This window comes from Malaclemys terrapin, chromosome 2 (assembly GCF_027887155.1).
Source record: "Malaclemys terrapin pileata isolate rMalTer1 chromosome 2, rMalTer1.hap1, whole genome shotgun sequence".
Taxonomy (NCBI): domain Eukaryota; kingdom Metazoa; phylum Chordata; order Testudines; family Emydidae; genus Malaclemys; species Malaclemys terrapin.
Genome location: NC_071506.1, coordinates 194,275,620 through 194,292,910, shown reverse-complemented (window position 1 = coordinate 194,292,910; position 17,291 = coordinate 194,275,620). Strand labels below are relative to the sequence as shown.

The 17,291-nt window shown below is 39.2% G+C and overlaps 1 protein-coding gene across 1 annotated transcript; it reads right to left on the bottom strand.

The window, feature by feature from the left end:
* Nucleotides 1–1,936: 1,936 nt before the first annotated feature.
* On the bottom strand, nt 1,937–14,858 carry INHBA (inhibin subunit beta A). The gene is made up of 2 exons (XM_054019133.1): nt 14,204–14,858; nt 1,937–2,948 (listed from the first exon to the last, which is right to left on the bottom strand). The coding sequence occupies exons 1-2, from the start codon at nt 14,589–14,591 to the stop codon at nt 2,062–2,064; spliced, it is 1,275 nt and encodes a 424-aa protein (XP_053875108.1). The 5' UTR covers nt 14,592–14,858; the 3' UTR covers nt 1,937–2,061.
* Nucleotides 14,859–17,291: the final 2,433 nt, after the last annotated feature.

The window sequence follows — 17,291 nt, the reverse complement described above, 5'->3', positions numbered from 1 at the left end:
GTAGACAAGGCCTTAAGGTTCCTCCCATTCCCTCTAACCTTTTCCCCTACCCAACAACAAATGTTTTTACTTCAGCATTCTTTTAAATATGACAGTGATAGAATTTTAAAAACCTATCTACCTATGCCCTACGGGTTGGACCCTTCAGGTTAGGTGTTGACACTGAAAATTAGGTCTTATAGTGTGCAAACTCATCAAGAGTCGCCAGACTGGAGAGCGGTGGTTGAGACAGCCAGTTAAAGACTGTATTTAAAATAGAAATAATACCATAGCTTTCATTTTGCTCTGTGTTCTACCAGGGTGATGGTGGGGAGGGCCCAAAGCTGCATGCAATATGACATCAGATCTTGCTAAGTGGTACACTGGAGCTTTAGATTTCTTGTTACGAGGGACTGTTTTAAATGTGTTCCTTTCCACGCAATAAAAAATAATCTTTTAATACACTGTGCTTTGCACACAACCATTCATTGCTTTAAGAACATTAGGGTGAAGCCTGAAGTGCTTATACCATGTGTATATATACGTATATATATATATCCCCCTTGTATGAAGTTGTTTTCCTACAATGTACAGCTGCTGTACATCAGGAAAAAGTCTTAGTGTCATGAATGTGAAAGAAGTAACAATTCTATCACAGATGGGCCTGAAATAGATTCTTGGACCCAAGCACCCCAGGACTTTCTAGGGGTTTGAAATCCACTGCTAAATCCAGATCGCAATGTTATGTTTTGGGCAATATTTCAGCCTGAATGTAATCAACCTAATTGTCCCCTTAATCTAAACCCTGACTTGTTACTTATGACCGGTACCAACCACAAACAGACTGTTTAGAGGCTCACATAAATGTCTTTGGTGTATGTGTCTATTCTTTTTAAGGTACAAAATAATAATAATTATTATAATATAAATAACTATTTTGTGTGCTGTAGCAGTTCTTGTATAGCCCACAATAAGTGCAGCTCTCAATCCCTCCTACTCCCAATCAACCTCCCTCGAATATACTTGTTAAATAAAGATTAGACAGGTCAAACACCATTGTAGTGCAAATAGTAAACGATTAAAAAATTTTTTTTTACAAAATATAGAAATGTTCGGCTCCAGTAACTGGACAAACATGTTCCTTTCAAGTATCTCTCATTGAAACAAAAAAAAAAGTTACTTCCATTAAATAAAGTCTTTCTGTTTTTTTTTTTTTTTTTTTCCTTTCTCTCTCAGGTAAACAGTTTCAAACCAACTAGGTTGCATAGTTCTAATGTTGTAAGCACCTTAACGAAATGTAACTTTGTATTCTTTCTTTCATTCTTTTTCATTTTTTTTCTTCTTTTTTGTTTTTTTTTTTTTGGGGGGGGGGGGGGTTTGCAAATGTAGTGCAGAAGATGAAGGTGTGAACACCTGCGCAATATTGTCCCTTTACCAACATAAGTAAGTGTATGTATGTGTATATTTGTGTGTGTGTGCGCATACGTATGTGTGTATTTGTGTGTGTGCTCGTGTAACACACGTGCACACACAGGCATATATATATATATATATATATACACACACACACACACACACACACATATGGTACATACACTCTCATTATGTCCTTGGTAAATTGGGGGGAGGGGAGAGGGGAAAGTGCCAGTGAATGTAGTGTTCATACACATGGCTTTTCTAAGAATTTCAATGCCATTTTGGACTCAGAGTCCAAACTGCTGCAGGTTAGGCAAGCTGCTACCAGGGCTTGAACTGATGGGTAACTAGGAGAGGAAACACAATTCTCCTTGTAACGAATAATGTTTAACATACTATATAATAAAATATGGAACATATTGAAAGGAAGGGGAATCCCCCTCCCCACACTGCTATTCAAAAAATTTCTCATTCAAGCCCTGTTTGTTTATGCGCTCTTTTTCTTCCTTTGTCTGTCTTTAGTCTTTTTGAACTCCATGTGTTGTCTTTTTTTTTTTTTTTTAATTGTTTCATTTGGAAAGATTAAACCAAAGTCGGGTCTTTCCTCTACTGCAGCTTCTTTTCAATTTTCCACACAGACAGCAGGCCCTTGGTGTGAGTGTGTGTCTATGAGCAGCCACACTCCTCCACAATCATATTCTGAATGTCCTTCTTGATGATGTTCTGTCCATCGTCATAGTATAGCATGGACATTGGTCGTAGCTTGGTGGGCACACAACATGACTTGAGGTTGGAGAAGGGGCTGTGGCCCCTCATGCGGTAATGGTTGATGACCGTGGAGTGGAAGGATAATGATGAACCAGATGTGCCCGCTATGTGGCTGGGGCACTCACCTTCACAGTAGTTGGCATGGTAACCTGTGGGAGCAATGATCCAGTCACTCCATCCAATGTCCTTGAAGCTGACGAAGAACTGCTTCTTGCAGCAGATGTTGACCTTGCCGTCACACTCCAGGCCCCGTCTCCGTCGTCTGTGCAGGCGGTCATCTGAATGCCGGGCAAGCATCACTAGGAAAGGTCTGTGTGACTGCTCTTTCTCCTCTTCTACTGTGGATTCTCCAACTTCCTTCTCTTTCCCTTCCCCATCATCTTCTTTTTTCTTCTTCTTGCCCAGCAGCACCAGGCTAGCTCCAGTCTCCTGGCATTGGTCACAGGCAATCCTTACATCAAGGGAGCTCTTGCCTTGGTCCAACAGGTATTGCACACTACTGGAGACAGGAAAGATGTGCCAGGTACTTTTACGGGTGTCCACCGCCTTTTCAGAGATGAGAGTCTCACTTTTATCACCCTTCAGCCCTCCATCCTCCATTTCTTCTGCCCCTTCAGAGTTGCCTTTGGGCTGTCTCTGCTGTTGGTACAGTCGGATGGTCACTTTTGTTCTGCTTCGGTTAGCCTTGGAGACTTTCAGGAAGAGCCACACTTCAGCACGCTGCACTACCGAGAGGTCACTGCCTTCCTTGGAAATCTCAAAGTGCAGCATTTTTTTAGCCGTGCCTGAAGTTGATAAATAAAAACAGATGGGAAGAATCGGTTAGTATGTATTTTTCATTCCTTTGATAAGATTGTATTGTCACCAGAAGAATAAAATTCCCTAAGTTATGTTTCTATTTAATATTCTGAGTGTTCCCTACTGTGCCTTGCTAACCCCCTCTGTCTCCCGCATCTCTTTGATGTTATCTTTTCCTGCACTGGAAATTCTCTATTTACTGAAGTATTTGTTTTCCTATTTTTTTCTCATATAAAATTTTGTTATGGGAGCATTAATCATACATGTGAATTCATGCAGTGCATTTAATGGCAAGTGGGCATTACTTGGTGTGTAGGGGTTAATTTTGCTCGGCTTTCTCTTGTGATTGCTATTAACTGACAGGGAAAGTAATCGCTGTTTAAAAAAAAAGCCCATGAAAATATATAATACGCATCCAAATCTGTGTCTAGTGATAAAAATTGGGGGGCTAGATCCATGTCCACAGAAGTCAATGGGGGATTTGCCAAAGGAAGCAGGATCTGGCCCATATAAATCATCATCATTCTTCATTAAGTTCTTACACCAAGGAAGTATATGCCAATAGTTTCAGAAACCTAGCAATACTTAAATATCACTCTTAGCATTCAGAGATTCACAGATCTATACATTTCAGGAATGGCTTAGTGTTCTGCAGCCAGACACTTAATCCTGTGAACTACTAGTTATAGATTCTGTTGTTAATTTAACATAGTGTGCCCGTTGGCACATCCACCAATGTAATGGCAAATCCACCAATAAATGAGTTAAAGAACCTTCTGAAGAAGGTTCTCTGGCATAACTATATAAACTTGCTGGGATGCCAGTGATGATGATTATGCTGGGGAGAGGGAGTTTCTTTGATACAGATCTCATATCCCTGGCGGAAGTTAAAGTGAACGATGAGGGCTGTTTTATGGTTTGATCACTAAGCATGAAGAAGTTAAGAGAGAATGAATTGGCTGGTTTTTAAAAAAAAAAGAAACAGAGATGGTTTGTGTCTAAGACTACGGCATTATGATTTGTAGGAAAGCTGGAATTTTTTTTTTTTTTAGAGAAAGAGAAGACCAGCACCCTGCGGGTAAAGGACTACATGTTTTCTTTCTTGGGCAGGCAGCAGATGTTTGGAATTTATAGATGTAAAACTTTTAAATGGATAGGGACAGATTCTGAAACCCTTATTCAAACTGCATCACACTTGTGGAGCAAGGTGTTGAGTGAGGTACTCTTCAATGCGAGTCAGGGTATCAAGGGCAACCGCTGATCAAGACTGAAATGGTAGGACCAAAGCATCAAAAAGGTCACTTGAAAAGTGCTATTGCATCAGCAAGGCTGTTGATCCTGGCTCTTCTTCATCAAAGAATTCCACAAACAATTATTAATTAGTTATCATAACGCCCCTCAGATGTATCCCCATTTCACAGATTGGGAATCTGAGACACAGTGTTTAAGTGATTTACCTAAGGCCACAGAGGAAACCCTGTGTGAGAACTCAAGATTTCCTGGCTCCTAAAACCCTGTCCACACTGCCTTCTAAGCTACCTGTTGCTTTCTTTTTTCTGTGAAGTCCTGATACAGATGTATTCAGCTACTCCAGGTGGAATTCCCAGGTCAAAGAGACAGTAATTTCTAAATTAGAGTGGCCAGAGGGCACACTGTTTTATTTTTATTTTACTTCCCAGTGAGAGTATGAAATTGTGGACTTGAACAGTCCTTGGGACAGAAAAACACATGGATTGTTTCCCATCGACTTTGCTGATACCTGTCTCCAAAGGGGGTTAAATAGGTTCTCATGGACTGTGGGGTAAATGTATTGCTTTCAGAGGTGTATCTTTTCTCAGTTAAAATTAGTAAGAAGTTTTGGGAAAAGAGACCAGAGAGTTCTAGCGTGCCAATCCAAGCTGACAAAAGCTTTGAGATGTGAGGTTTTCTGAGAATGACCATCACTTGATAGTAATTAAAAGGAAATGAGTTAACCCTTTTTGCTATTGCATGGCTGGTGCTCATGTTTCCATTCTGGCAGTAAACAAACTATGGCAAAGCTGTCTGCTTTATAAGTGCGGAAGGTTTTTGATACAGATGGGCATTAACCAAAACTCCATATATGCCAGAAATTTGGAAAAGTTCAGATCTGGACCCCAACTTTATAGCTTGCCCAGGTCTCTGTATTGGGCCAAACCAAAACCTAAATCAGAGCACCCCAAAACATGCAAGAGTTCTGGACCAGGAATTGAATTTTTGTGGCTTATTATGGTCTATCTCTCAAGAAGTATGATACACGCACCCCCTTTGTTACGCGCCTGAACTTCTGAGCAAAGCATTTAGAATAGTGTAACTATGCTGCAGGTTTGGATTTGGATCTGGATCTAGATATGAAACACATTTAAATTCAAGGGAATTCAAATCTAGGCTTTTGGTTCTAATGTATAATGAGAAAGGGGCTTTATAAAGAGAGTACTTATTAAAGGGTTACTTAATACTGTTAGGTGTCCAGGTGCAATATTTAACATTTCTGTTCTTAGCATTATAACGGGAGCTGATAATAATTATAAAGTGACATACTTCCATCTGTAAATAGCCACAGTTACCTTATATGTAGGCTGATGAGTAGTATGCGTAACAATTTAGTTATTCAGTTTGGACAGATGTTGCATGAAAGACACAAAATCTCTAGATCTTTTAAAATTAGTTTTTCATAAGTCCCCATATTTCTGAAAGTTGAATTAATTACTTAATGAAGTAATAAAAAAATGGACTAATACAGAATGAAGTATTTGAATAGACTTTCAATGCTTTTGCCTTACCTCACTTCTGAACGGCTGCTGCAAAGTAACATAAGATGAGTCTAATGCCATAACAGCATCACCAACATTATTCGAGATGTTTTCATAAAGAACTATGGATTTAAATTCCAAGGAAAGAGGGAGATGCAAAAAAATCAAACTGTCCTAATGCTTCTGTATGAAAAAAAAAATTCTATGCAGTCCTCAAGCCCACACTATTTAGCAGAAAATTCTATAATGTTAAAAAAAAACCCTTTTTAGGTCTGTTTTCAGGAGGCCAGTATGGAACAAAGCTGGAGGGAAAATTAAAATAGTGGTGGGGAAAAATCAAAACTCTCTTGAATTCACCCCAAATCCCAAATCAACTAACTATGATCTTTTGTAATCCGCTTCTGAGAAAGAACTAACAGTACAAATACTGAAGTCCTAACTTGGTTTGTACAAAGTCCCTCTTTCAGGTAAACTCTCATTGTAGTCAGTGAGAGTTTTGCCTGAGTAAAAGCTGAGTTAGACCTCAAGAATTGGCCCAATATGAATGAACGTTCACCATATTAGAGTCTTTATTTAAAAAAAGCCACATAAATATCCTAAGAGGAATCACATCTCAAATGTTTTAGGTTAGAGATTCTGCAGTCCCTTTTTCCCCAAGCGTTGCTCAGGGATTTAGCTTCAGTTAAACCTTGCGTAATGCGTAATGCTTTGGAAATGTACACTGCCTTTATATATAGTTGTCTAATGAAAAAGCATGCTGTAGTCTGTCTGATAACTGAAGGTGCAAAAGAGATCTCACTAAATGTTTTGGGTGGTATCATTTCATCACAAGCTCACAGCAATACTTTCGTTGTCCTCTTTTTGTATTTCCTTGTCTGCTGTGGCTGATTTTCAATGGACTTTTTCCATTTCTAATCATCCTGCTCCTCCTGCCTGATTCATGTGGAAAGTCCCACAATCCAACACTGCTGACCACTTCATCCCTTCTGTGTGATACTGACAAAATATTGGATTGTGTTATCACAGGAGAAAGTGCTAGAGAAGGGAGAGATGTGCTTATTCCAGAACCCCAGATCTGAGTGCCTCTCACCCCTTAACAAAACATTGGGGATGTTTGTATCTGATTCCACATCTCTACTTCCCAGCTGTGGCCGGTCTCTGCCACAAAGAAGGTCCTGATTCTAAAGAGCAAACAGGAATCTTCTAGCAAAGTTAAATATGTTGGCAAAAGTTGTGGAGAAAAGTGAAAAATAAAAAATAATTTATGTTATGTGGTAAAAGCTTTTATAAGGAAGGAATTATTCAGTGGGAGGGAAATAGAACAACACTATTTGATATTTTAATGAGAGTTTGCTATCATCTTTTGCCCTTCAATATTGCTTGCACACAGGGCCGGCTCTAGGCACCAGCTTAACAAGCAGGTGCTTGGGGTGGCCAAGGGAGAGGGGCGGCACCTGCGGCAATTCGGGGGCAGCAGGTCCCTCACTCCCTCTAGGAGCGAAGGACCTGCCACTGAACTGCCGCTGCCGATTGTGGCTTTTTTTTTTTTTTTCCCCAATTGCCACCGCCGGTCGCGATCGTGGCTTTTTTTTTTTTTGCTTGGGGCGGCAGAAATGCTGGAGCCGGCCCTGCTTGCACACCTTTAAGGACAGGAGCCTGAACATGTGGTGGGAAGGAAGGATGCATTTAAATCCTCCATGTACCAAGCTGCAAAAACTGTAAGGGCAATCATAAGGCTGCTTATGTCTGTGTATAATGACCTAATATGGAAGAATTATTTTTTTTCGACTGCGTGGAATGGGGGCAAGGGGACAGGGAAGGTGGCAAATCACTAGAAAAACCCATGCCAGAGCTGGGAGGTGAGGGACTTTGAAACCTCTTCATTCTTCAGAATTGGCTTTTGTGTGCTTGGTGTCCCCCAGGAGAATGCAGAAGGAAAGCAGGCATGTCACAGATAAACAGGGGCTTTGCCAGTGGGTCCAGGCACTTTGTGGCCCCACAGAGCCAATCCCCGCATGAGGCTGCATTTACTACTCCCTCTTAGGTCTCTCAATAGAAGCCACAGGATCGCTGGTGTTAAAGTGCACTCTGAGGCTCATGGTTCCTTTCCTCACTTCTGCCAAGTTGAGTCCCTTAGTATGCAGTTCCAGCCTACTGACTTCAGATTTAGACTGTGCCTCAGGATAGGGCCCTGTGAGTTTGCGCTATGTGCACCTACACAGGTAGGGCCTAAATTATACAACTTAGAAGATCTTTTTGAATAAAATGATAATACATTTAAAGCAGGTTCCTTAACCATTCCTCAACCAAATGTTATTAAATGATTAAGTCTTTGTTTCCCCTCCTCCCAGACCCAACTACCACCCATGGAAGCAATTATACTTCCTACCATTACAGTGGAGCTTACTCTTAATACATGACATTTAAATTGGCCATGGAAAAATGTTCACTGTGTAAGAGAGCTCTGTGACTTTAAATTTCCATTCTTCATTGCTGTTTCATTTTGAGTCATTTTTATGTTATACTGTAAGTGAACTATTTTTCCCTACAAAGCAAGCTTTTTTTTTTAAGTTGCTAACTTTACTACTGCCTATGATTAGATTTGGTGGTGGGGGGGGGAGATTTGTACAGTGTGCCAATCTGTAATTACATTCAAAAGCATCCTTCTCTTTACTCCTCATTTTCGTTCCCCAGGAGACAGAGAAAAAGAAATAGGTTAGTAGAAAGGTTCTTTCGGAGGGAATGAAGAGAAGAGTGTGGTTGAGAGATAATTGCTTGAAAGGTTTACTAATGACCACTAGAGCTAGAGGAATTGTTCACAGTTTATCCAGTGAATTTAGCCCTGTTAACTGTCTGGCAATTATCCCTAAGCAGACTGATTATTACAATTTTTTCATTATTCATGATTATTCAGTGGCAATTTATGTGGATGTATTTCAGTCTATGGATCACTCACAATGATTCTCTCCAATTATTCATTATTCTTCACGTGTGATTGGTCACCTAAGTCGCAGGAGTGTGTTTCTGCTCCCGGACTGGATAACTGTAACTCTTTAAACGAGGGAAGAGCGATTCTGATGCAAATAGCAAAAACCTTGTATTCATGTTCACATACTCGTGTCTACAGGTGAATACAGGTATTTGCAGGAAGAACAGCCATTCCCCAAATGTTCATGCGAACAAAAACCCATTCCCATAAACGTTCATGAAATGGCCAACAGGAAAGGGATAGGCAAGGTCGTCTCCTCTGAAATTTGAGTAAATTCAGCTCTACTAACTATTGACTCATATTTTATTCTATCAGAAATTAACGTGTTACTTATTATCCAAAAAGGAGACATTCTGCACTTACAACATAGAGTTCCTTCACTAGAGCTAAAAATCTTCCCTCATGAGTTTGTGTGTGTGTGTGTGTGTGTGTGTGTGTGTGTGTGTGTGTTTTTTCAAGGGCGTTGTAGGGGTGCTTTCACCAGTAAGGTTTTTGCAATGTTAAGTTAAAATGGTTCATTGTATTGCAGAAGACAAAAGAACAATTTGTGTGATGTTAATAATACTGCAGATTTTAATTCTAAACTGTCACTCATTCCATAAAAATATTGCACTTTTGTGCAACAAGGGCCAAATCCTGTACTTATTGAGATGAATAGCAAAATTTCCACTGACTTCAAATGAACTAGCATTTGACCTTAAATGAAATTGTTAAAGCTCTGTTGCCACAAACAATATTGACTTCACGCTTACAAATACACATGTCCACATTTAAGGACACCCGATCACAGATCTATGCACACGTTTACGCAGACAGGCCAGTTTATATACATATGGACACTGATATGCATCCATTTATACATAGGCATGCATGTGGCCGTGCATACACATACATTTATCCAGGCACCGAAACCCATTTACACAGAAACACTACATGCATACCCATGTCCAGGCTTGCATGCCCTGGCACATACATGTACATAAAAATACATAGGCACACTTATGCATATATACAAGCAAATGTGTGCCCACACAGCTGTATTTGCAGACACAAGTGCACACATGTTTGCACGCACAGTGATGTTCTCGCAGATACCTTTTCTAGACTAGTTCTCTCCCTCTCTGATTCACCTGCACTTTCTTAAACTGTTCCCAACCAAACCAACCCCTAGAGAAGCTTCTCATTTTGTTTCAGTAAAATGCATTTAATGAAGAGGGGTTTTCCTCTCTTAGAAGTAATTTGCTTTCATTTGTTAGACTTGGAATCTTTGATAAAGTATGCTAAAGTGGAAAAAAAACAACAACAACAAGGGGAAAGAGATTTGTTTTCTAAAAGCCAAGGAGACTGCATTAGAAAAATTGTGATAAAATCAGCTCAGCTGATGATTCACGGTCACATTTCTCAGTGTCTGTTTAAAAAAAAAATCATTTCTGATCTCTAGATTTCCAGAATGTAAGCATCCAGCAATTGATCAGATTTATCTTTTCCCTTCCTTTGCCTGTTTCCTTACATTGCATTATTTTTCTGGTAGCCTTCCACTCTGGTGAATTTCTGCCTTTTAAACTAGATGGAAGAAACAAGATCTCCACTCAGAGGCTACAGATAAGCACAAAGATCTTTGGGATTCAGGATCCAATTAGGTAAAATAGCAGCTTGAAGGCAGGTTAACTTGCATGAACTGAAAAGGCTTTGGAAGAGTGTGCCCTCTTGTGGCCATTGAGTGCTTTACTGAGCACAGAAGGATGTGCACTTAAATAAGCATCTTTTAAAAAAGCCATTGATTAAACAATTTAAGAGGGATAAATGACCCATCCTCCTTTTTTTCCCCCTCATCCCCACCAAACACCTTGCTGTTAATGCCAGGGCTGGCTATCTGTCTAGGAAAAGAGATGTCTGAGTTTTTACTGTCAAGTCAATTCACGTCTAAATTTGAAAGGAAATGACGCAAAAAGATAAAACTGATGTGAATAGCTATCACAATTCTCATTTATTCTCGATATCTCTAATGACAAGCTTTAGGATTTCAATGCTTATAACTCCCCTCTCTTACCCAGTGACTGATGTTAGCAACCCTGTTCAGTGCTGATTTAGTTGCCAGGATCAGTATATGCACTTGGCACTATCCCAGGGCTTAGTAGTTGATTGGCTAATAAGCTATCTATTTAAAAAAAAAATAAAGGGCTTAGTAGCCAACCAGATTTTATAAGCATTGGCTATCTAAGCAATGGAAACTTGTGGCTATGCTTGTCAAGAACATATATGTCTGCCCCCCCCCCTTTTCTCTAACACAACTGTTAAGACCTTGAAGTAAACCACAGCGTTTTGGCAAAAGGATGCTCACAGTAGAACTAATCTCAGTTAGTAATCTTAGCTGGATATGTAAGTAGAAAATCATTTTCATGTTTTATTTGTTAGAATGCCAAGGTACAGAAGGGTTCTTTTGTAAACTTTTGCCCAATACTCTTGGTCATTTGTTTTACAAAGATGTGCCTGGAATTGTAGCAGTGAAAAATACCTGCCAAGACTTCTGCTGATCTCAAGGATATGAGGACACCTGTGCTTTAGAAGAGTTCAATACATTTACTCTAGTCCCTCCCCCCACCTCACCCCCACCCATTTATCTGTATCCTCTCCTATTTTTCATTTTAGTCTCTGTGTTTTATAAAACATCAGCCTGAATATAGATTTTGAAGAACAGAATAGACGCACAGAGTAATGTGGGCACACTTCATTTTCATTGTATAGTTGTGTGCAATAGCTGGAGACGATTTCACAATGAAAAGTGAAATATCTCTTTTTATGCCTGTGAGTATAGAATAGCCACAATTCCTGAGAGGGTGAAGGACAATAGGATTATGTGTGGTCACACCCACACAAACAAAAATCGGAATTCTTACTCCTATTTTCACTAGCATTTAGCTGATTTAACTTGTGTCAAGCTTCCATTCATTTTCATTGATTCTCTACTGCTTCCTTTTTAGATGATGGAGGTTTCTAGTAAGAGTAGCAAGAATATTATCCAAACTGAAAGAAGAGTATATTTAGTCTCATACCTCAATGTTGTAGACTCTTTATCAACTGTTTTCTTATTAATTGTTATAGGCATTGAGGATTGCCCAGGGATCTGTGTTCTGTTCCTGGCTCTTCCACACACTTCTTTTATAACCCAAGAGAAGTTGCTTGAATTCTCTTTGCCTCAGTTTCCACATGTGCACAATAGGGCAAATAATACTGCTTTAGGATTTAACCTCCATCTTTACAAGTGAGTATGTGTCAGCGAGCTGACGTCAAGCTGAATTAAATCATTAGTGTTTTGTATAGCACTGTGAGCTCCATGGATGGAAAGTGTTATTTAACTGTAAAGTATTATTAATAGATCTTGAATTTATAGAGGAAAATTATTTGTTCAGCAGGTTAAAGAACTGACTAGCAGTAATGACGCTACTGGAAGTCATTTTTTTCCATTATAAACCTAGACTCTTGTACATATCTACTTTATTCAACACTTTAAAAAAAAATTCCCTTACTCTCCTTTCAACTAAATGTCCAGTTGATATGGAAAAAAGGCCCCAAACATCTCTTAGAACATACCTGCCATGGCTCTAAGAAGGTGGAGTGCATCAATGCAACCAAAAAGGCAAGAGAATAAAATTCTGCACCCTGCATTCTGCTAAAGAACTAGATACCACAAATCTTGTTAAATTAATTTTGTTATTAATATTGATTGTTATATGGACGTAAATCAAATTGGTGTTGTGTGAGCATTCAGTAGTTATTAACAGAGAGATTGGCAGCTGGACTATTGGCCAGTCTGTGGGCAATGGCACAATTATTTTTGGTCATGTGACTCTGAGCCAATTGGATTAGGAGTTGCAATTTAAGGCTGTCGTGTTTAATAGGCATATATCAAACTCAGAATTCCTTTGCATCAGGGCTCAGAAAAGACAATAATGAGTTTACAAATAATTGGGACTCACAGGATGAACAGAAACCACTATTCATTCCATATGTGTTCCACTCTGCTTTGAGAGGGGTGCTGAAAACCAGGTGCGGAGCCTGTTCATTAGCCTAGCAATTTCTTTGCTTCCATAAGTCCATTCCTTAAACAGGTAGAAAATCACAGCTGCTTCAAGTGCTCACTTGCACTGAGATCTTCTATCCAATGTTTGAAATGGCGAGCACACAAGGGAAGAAAAGCACGACTCTTCCCAGGGAAAGAACTGATAACGGCTGCATTGACAAGAACGCCTAAGGCAAGGGCTTCTTGTACAGTTGGAAGCCATACAGCCGGCAGGAATGTCTGCTCTTAAAAGCATGCACACTTCTGTGCATGGCTTGTCTGCAAACAGAACATCTGAGTCAACAGGTTTTCAGGACTGGAAATTCTGAGTGTTGTCTTAATTGTTTATACTGCCGCAGCAAACTTTTAAACAAAAATGCTTGGAGTTCCTGTGCATACTTTGCCTACCATATGCTGTACCAAACAAAACAGTGACATTCTTTTAAAACTGTCTTGGCAACAAGAAAAATTCTTTGGCTAGACAGCATCATAAAAACAGTTGCTATTAGCAATTTCATACCTTTTCAGATTGGTGATACAGCTATAGGAAGTTGTAGATGATCTTATGTATATGCATATACATATATTCTATTGTACTGAGTTCTGGTTCTACTCATTTAGGAGAGAACGTTACAGCGGCTTTCTATAGGCGCATGATGAGGTTTTGAGCAACTAGTTAGTAAATTCTATATACTGAACATTTTATTCTTACCAATTAAAGAGAGCAGAGTAGTTCAAAGTGAACACTGTCAAGGTTGCATTCTTTGGCAGGGAGCACTTAGGAACAGAATCTTTCCTCCTTTTTTTTTTTTTTTTCCAGCATGCAAAAGTTAGCATTACAAATTGGATCATCTACAAGTATTTGTCCTGGTTCTATTGAAGTTTATCTGACAGTTGCTGAAACAATGTATTGCCTAGGATGCTGTGCTAATTAAACAACAAAAATGCCCTCTCGCTTGTCTTAAGTTAAATATTCTCCATGTGGTATAATACCTACTTGGTATTTTTTTTAAACAAGGAAGGTTTATTTTAAAAAATAGTATTTAGATCCCTTTCTTTCATCAGAAACTTTCTGAGAGGTTGCAGCTCTTTCCCTTTCACCATCAGACCCAGGATCCAGTACTTCAATGCAACTGCTCTGGTTTCACGAGCAGTTTGGAAGATTCCTTTGCAGCCTGACTTTCTGCTCAAGATTGGTTAGATAGCTTCCTTACTGTTTGGCTGTGTGAGTTTAGCAAGTGTAAGCAAGTAAGCTGTATCCAAAACTTAATCAAATTCTTTTACAGTCCTTTTCTCTTTGCCCCCCCCCCCCCTTTCACCCTATAATCTTACAGGAAATATTATTGTTGGGGAGAAGAAACAAGTTATTTGCAGTTCTGGCATAGAAAGATATATTTTACAGTAATTTTTTCTAGCACTCACCTGATTCTGCAAATGTGATGATTTCTGAAGTTTGCTCTACAAGTTCATTCATTTCTGCTCTTCTTCCAATGTCATCCTCTATTTCCACATAGCCATCCTCTCCCACCTTTCCTACGTGGAGTTTTTTTATGGCGTTTAAAAGTGCTGCCTTGGGCACCGGCTGGGTGATGTTAGGTCTGTCCCTCAAGTGCAACATGTTCAGTATGTGCTTCTTTACTGCTTCCACCATCTCAGGCTGTGAGCTTGGCACATCCTTTGAGAGTGTGGCAAGGGCACACGATGGGCAGTCAGTAACTGAACTGTGCCCCTCAGACCCTGGGGTTGGAGAACTCCTCGCTATAATCCAGCAAAGCACCAACAAAAATCCTCTCTTCAAAAGCAAAGGCATCCTGGCAGCAAAAGTTGTTGTGATTCCCTTTTTAAAAGGCCCTGCTTTTCCTCTCTCTTCACACACAGGTTTTTTGTTGTTTGTTTGTATGTTTGTTTTTTTCCCCTCGCCTCTTCAGCAAATTCTCTGGAACAAGAATAGAAAGTTTTCTGTGAAGTTTTGTTTGCAGGTTCCCCCTCTGAATGCAGTAAGTGCTGTAGATGTTTGTGGCTGTCAGGGAGAAGAGTTCTGACTCTGTCTCAGAGTAGGAGAGAGACACACACAGAGAGAAAGAGGACGGATTGGCCTAAAGTGAGTGAGTGAATGAGAGAGGGAGGGAGTTTTGTCTGTGAGTAAGGGCTATGATTAGGAAAGGGGGAGGAACAGCCAAGCTGCCTTCCTTATGCTCATTGCTCCCTAACCCACACCTCTCTTCAAATATCACCACTCATGTTTTCTGCCCTCCCCCACCCCCCTTTGCTTTTTTTTTTAAATCTTTCACTTCTTTTGACTTTACTCTTTCTCTCTCTTAATTTTTCTGTTTGAGTTTCCTTGCTGTAATTCCCCATCTTTTTCTATTTTTTCAACAACATTACAAGCTTAACGGAACAGGAGAAAACTGAATGAAAGAAAAGAGTACACCCTGTTGATAAGCACCTTGTTTTTGCTCCTGTACAATATTAGATGTTAAATAGTGTGTGTGTGTGGGGGGGGGGGGGGGGGGGAGTATGAAGACAAGGAATCTGAATGTTTGGAGCTTAACATTGTTCTGTCCTGAATGAAAAAAGAGAAAAGATGCTACTTTTCCATTTACTTTTTAATGGTCAAAGTTATCAACACTGGCAAGAAATCTGAAGGGAGCAAAATAAAACTTTTTTGTTGGGGGGATGGGGGTGTCGAGGGGAGCTATACAGTACATTACACTTTTTCCAGCTGCACAGTGCAGCCAAGCATAGAAAGACACAAGCAGGAGACAGTACAGCACATATCTGTGTCATATTAAGATACTGCCTTCCTATCCAAATATATGCCTCATTCTACCCTAGTGTTCGCCCAGAACTTCTCAAACAGATACATTTAAGTTTGGGGTTAGGGTGACCAGATTGCAAATGTAAAAAAACGGGACAGGGATGGGGGGTAATAGGTGCCTATATAAGAAAAAGCCCCAAATATTGGGACTGTCCCTATAAAATCGGGACATCTGGTCACCCTGTTTGGGGTTAATCAAGTAATGACTGAAAAGTGCTTGACGGTGAAACATGCTATATATAACCTGGCCAAATCTTAAAGCCCTGATTCAGTTTTTACTCAATCCCTAATCAGGCAAAACCCTCATTGATGCAAATACAAAATTTGTCTGAGTAAAGTCTTCTAGATTTGGCCCATTGTTTTTAGAAAGCACTTTTCTTTTGTTTCATTCATTTAAACCACATAGTATAATCATGACATCAGAAGAGGTGATTACATAGGATGAGTAAATCTAAAATACTAGTAAAAGCCAGATCCTTTGCTAGTAATCATACACCATTTAACATCAGCTGTAGATCTGGGCCCATATTAAAAAATCATTATCTTTGTCCGTTACAGCACCTCACGTTGTCCTGACATGCTTTATAATCTTCTACTCTACTCACCTTAGCAAGCTAAGAAGAAACACTTAAGTGAGAAAACTTCCTTATAAAACTTCCTTTGACGTTATAATGAAAAACTGGAAAACTGGATTTATCACCTCAAACTTTCAAGATTCTTTCTAACTGCCTTTTAGAGAGATCTTTAAGATCACTTTTCTTCTTTTTTTCTTAGGTGCATTCTTTCTTTTATTCTCACGCGCATACACACACAATTTGTGTTTTTATATATGCTCATCTTTTATCTTACAACTAGTACAGTTCCGTATATTATCATCAAAAGTATTTGTAGTGGGAAGAAGTTATAAATGTAAGCGTTGTGAGATCTGCAATTCCCATAAAGCAATTACAGGCACGAGATCTGAGAGGAAGGGCAGGCAATAATATAGTGAAAATAAATTAAATATACAGAAGTATTTGTGCAATCAACAAGACTTTTGCAAATGTTACATAGTGCAATTCTTTTTTCAATGGGGCTCTTTTATAAGAGTTTTTCTCTATTAAAAAGCATCTACAGTACTCCCTAATCTGAGCACTACTGACCTCAGTTACTATACTGTTATACTTAAGGGTCTGTCAGCATTTCCTTTATAAACCCTGCAGCCATTCTTATAAACACATCTTTGTAACATAACCCCTGCTATATATAAATATCTAGGGTCTCATGAACAGCCCAAAGTCTGTTGTAATTACAGTAAGTTTGAAAGTGAGTCTGAAATAGGACTAAAAGTTTAATTGACTGAAAATATAATTTGAGATGACAATATACATTTAGAGTTACAGGTACTGACAGGTAAAGTAGATAAGTATGTATATAAATATGAGGTATTAACATATCCATATAAATTCTTATGTAGCACCCATCACAGTAATATCTGACATATAAGTACAGTATGGATGTACATTGCTATAGAGGTATAGGTATATATAGTTAGTTTCTCAACCAGTGTGGTTGTTTAGCCACGTGTTATATATATGTACTATTATATATATGTTATATGTACGAACATATCTTGGTGTTTATTGATTTAAAGAACTCTACATTACCAAAGTTTTGAATCAAATATGTAGACTGGGTGTACATATATACATA

What these genes read in the sequence shown, in the direction of transcription:
- INHBA (XM_054019133.1), bottom strand. Translation starts at nt 14,591, where the DNA reads ATGCCTTTGCTTTTGAAGAGAGGATTTTTGTTGGTGCTTTGCTGGATT. An exon ending in CATCACATTTGCAGAATCAG is followed by an intron (nt 2,949 to 14,203) that starts GTGAGTGCTAGA and finishes TATCAACTTCAG; the next exon opens with GCACGGCTAAAAAAATGCTG.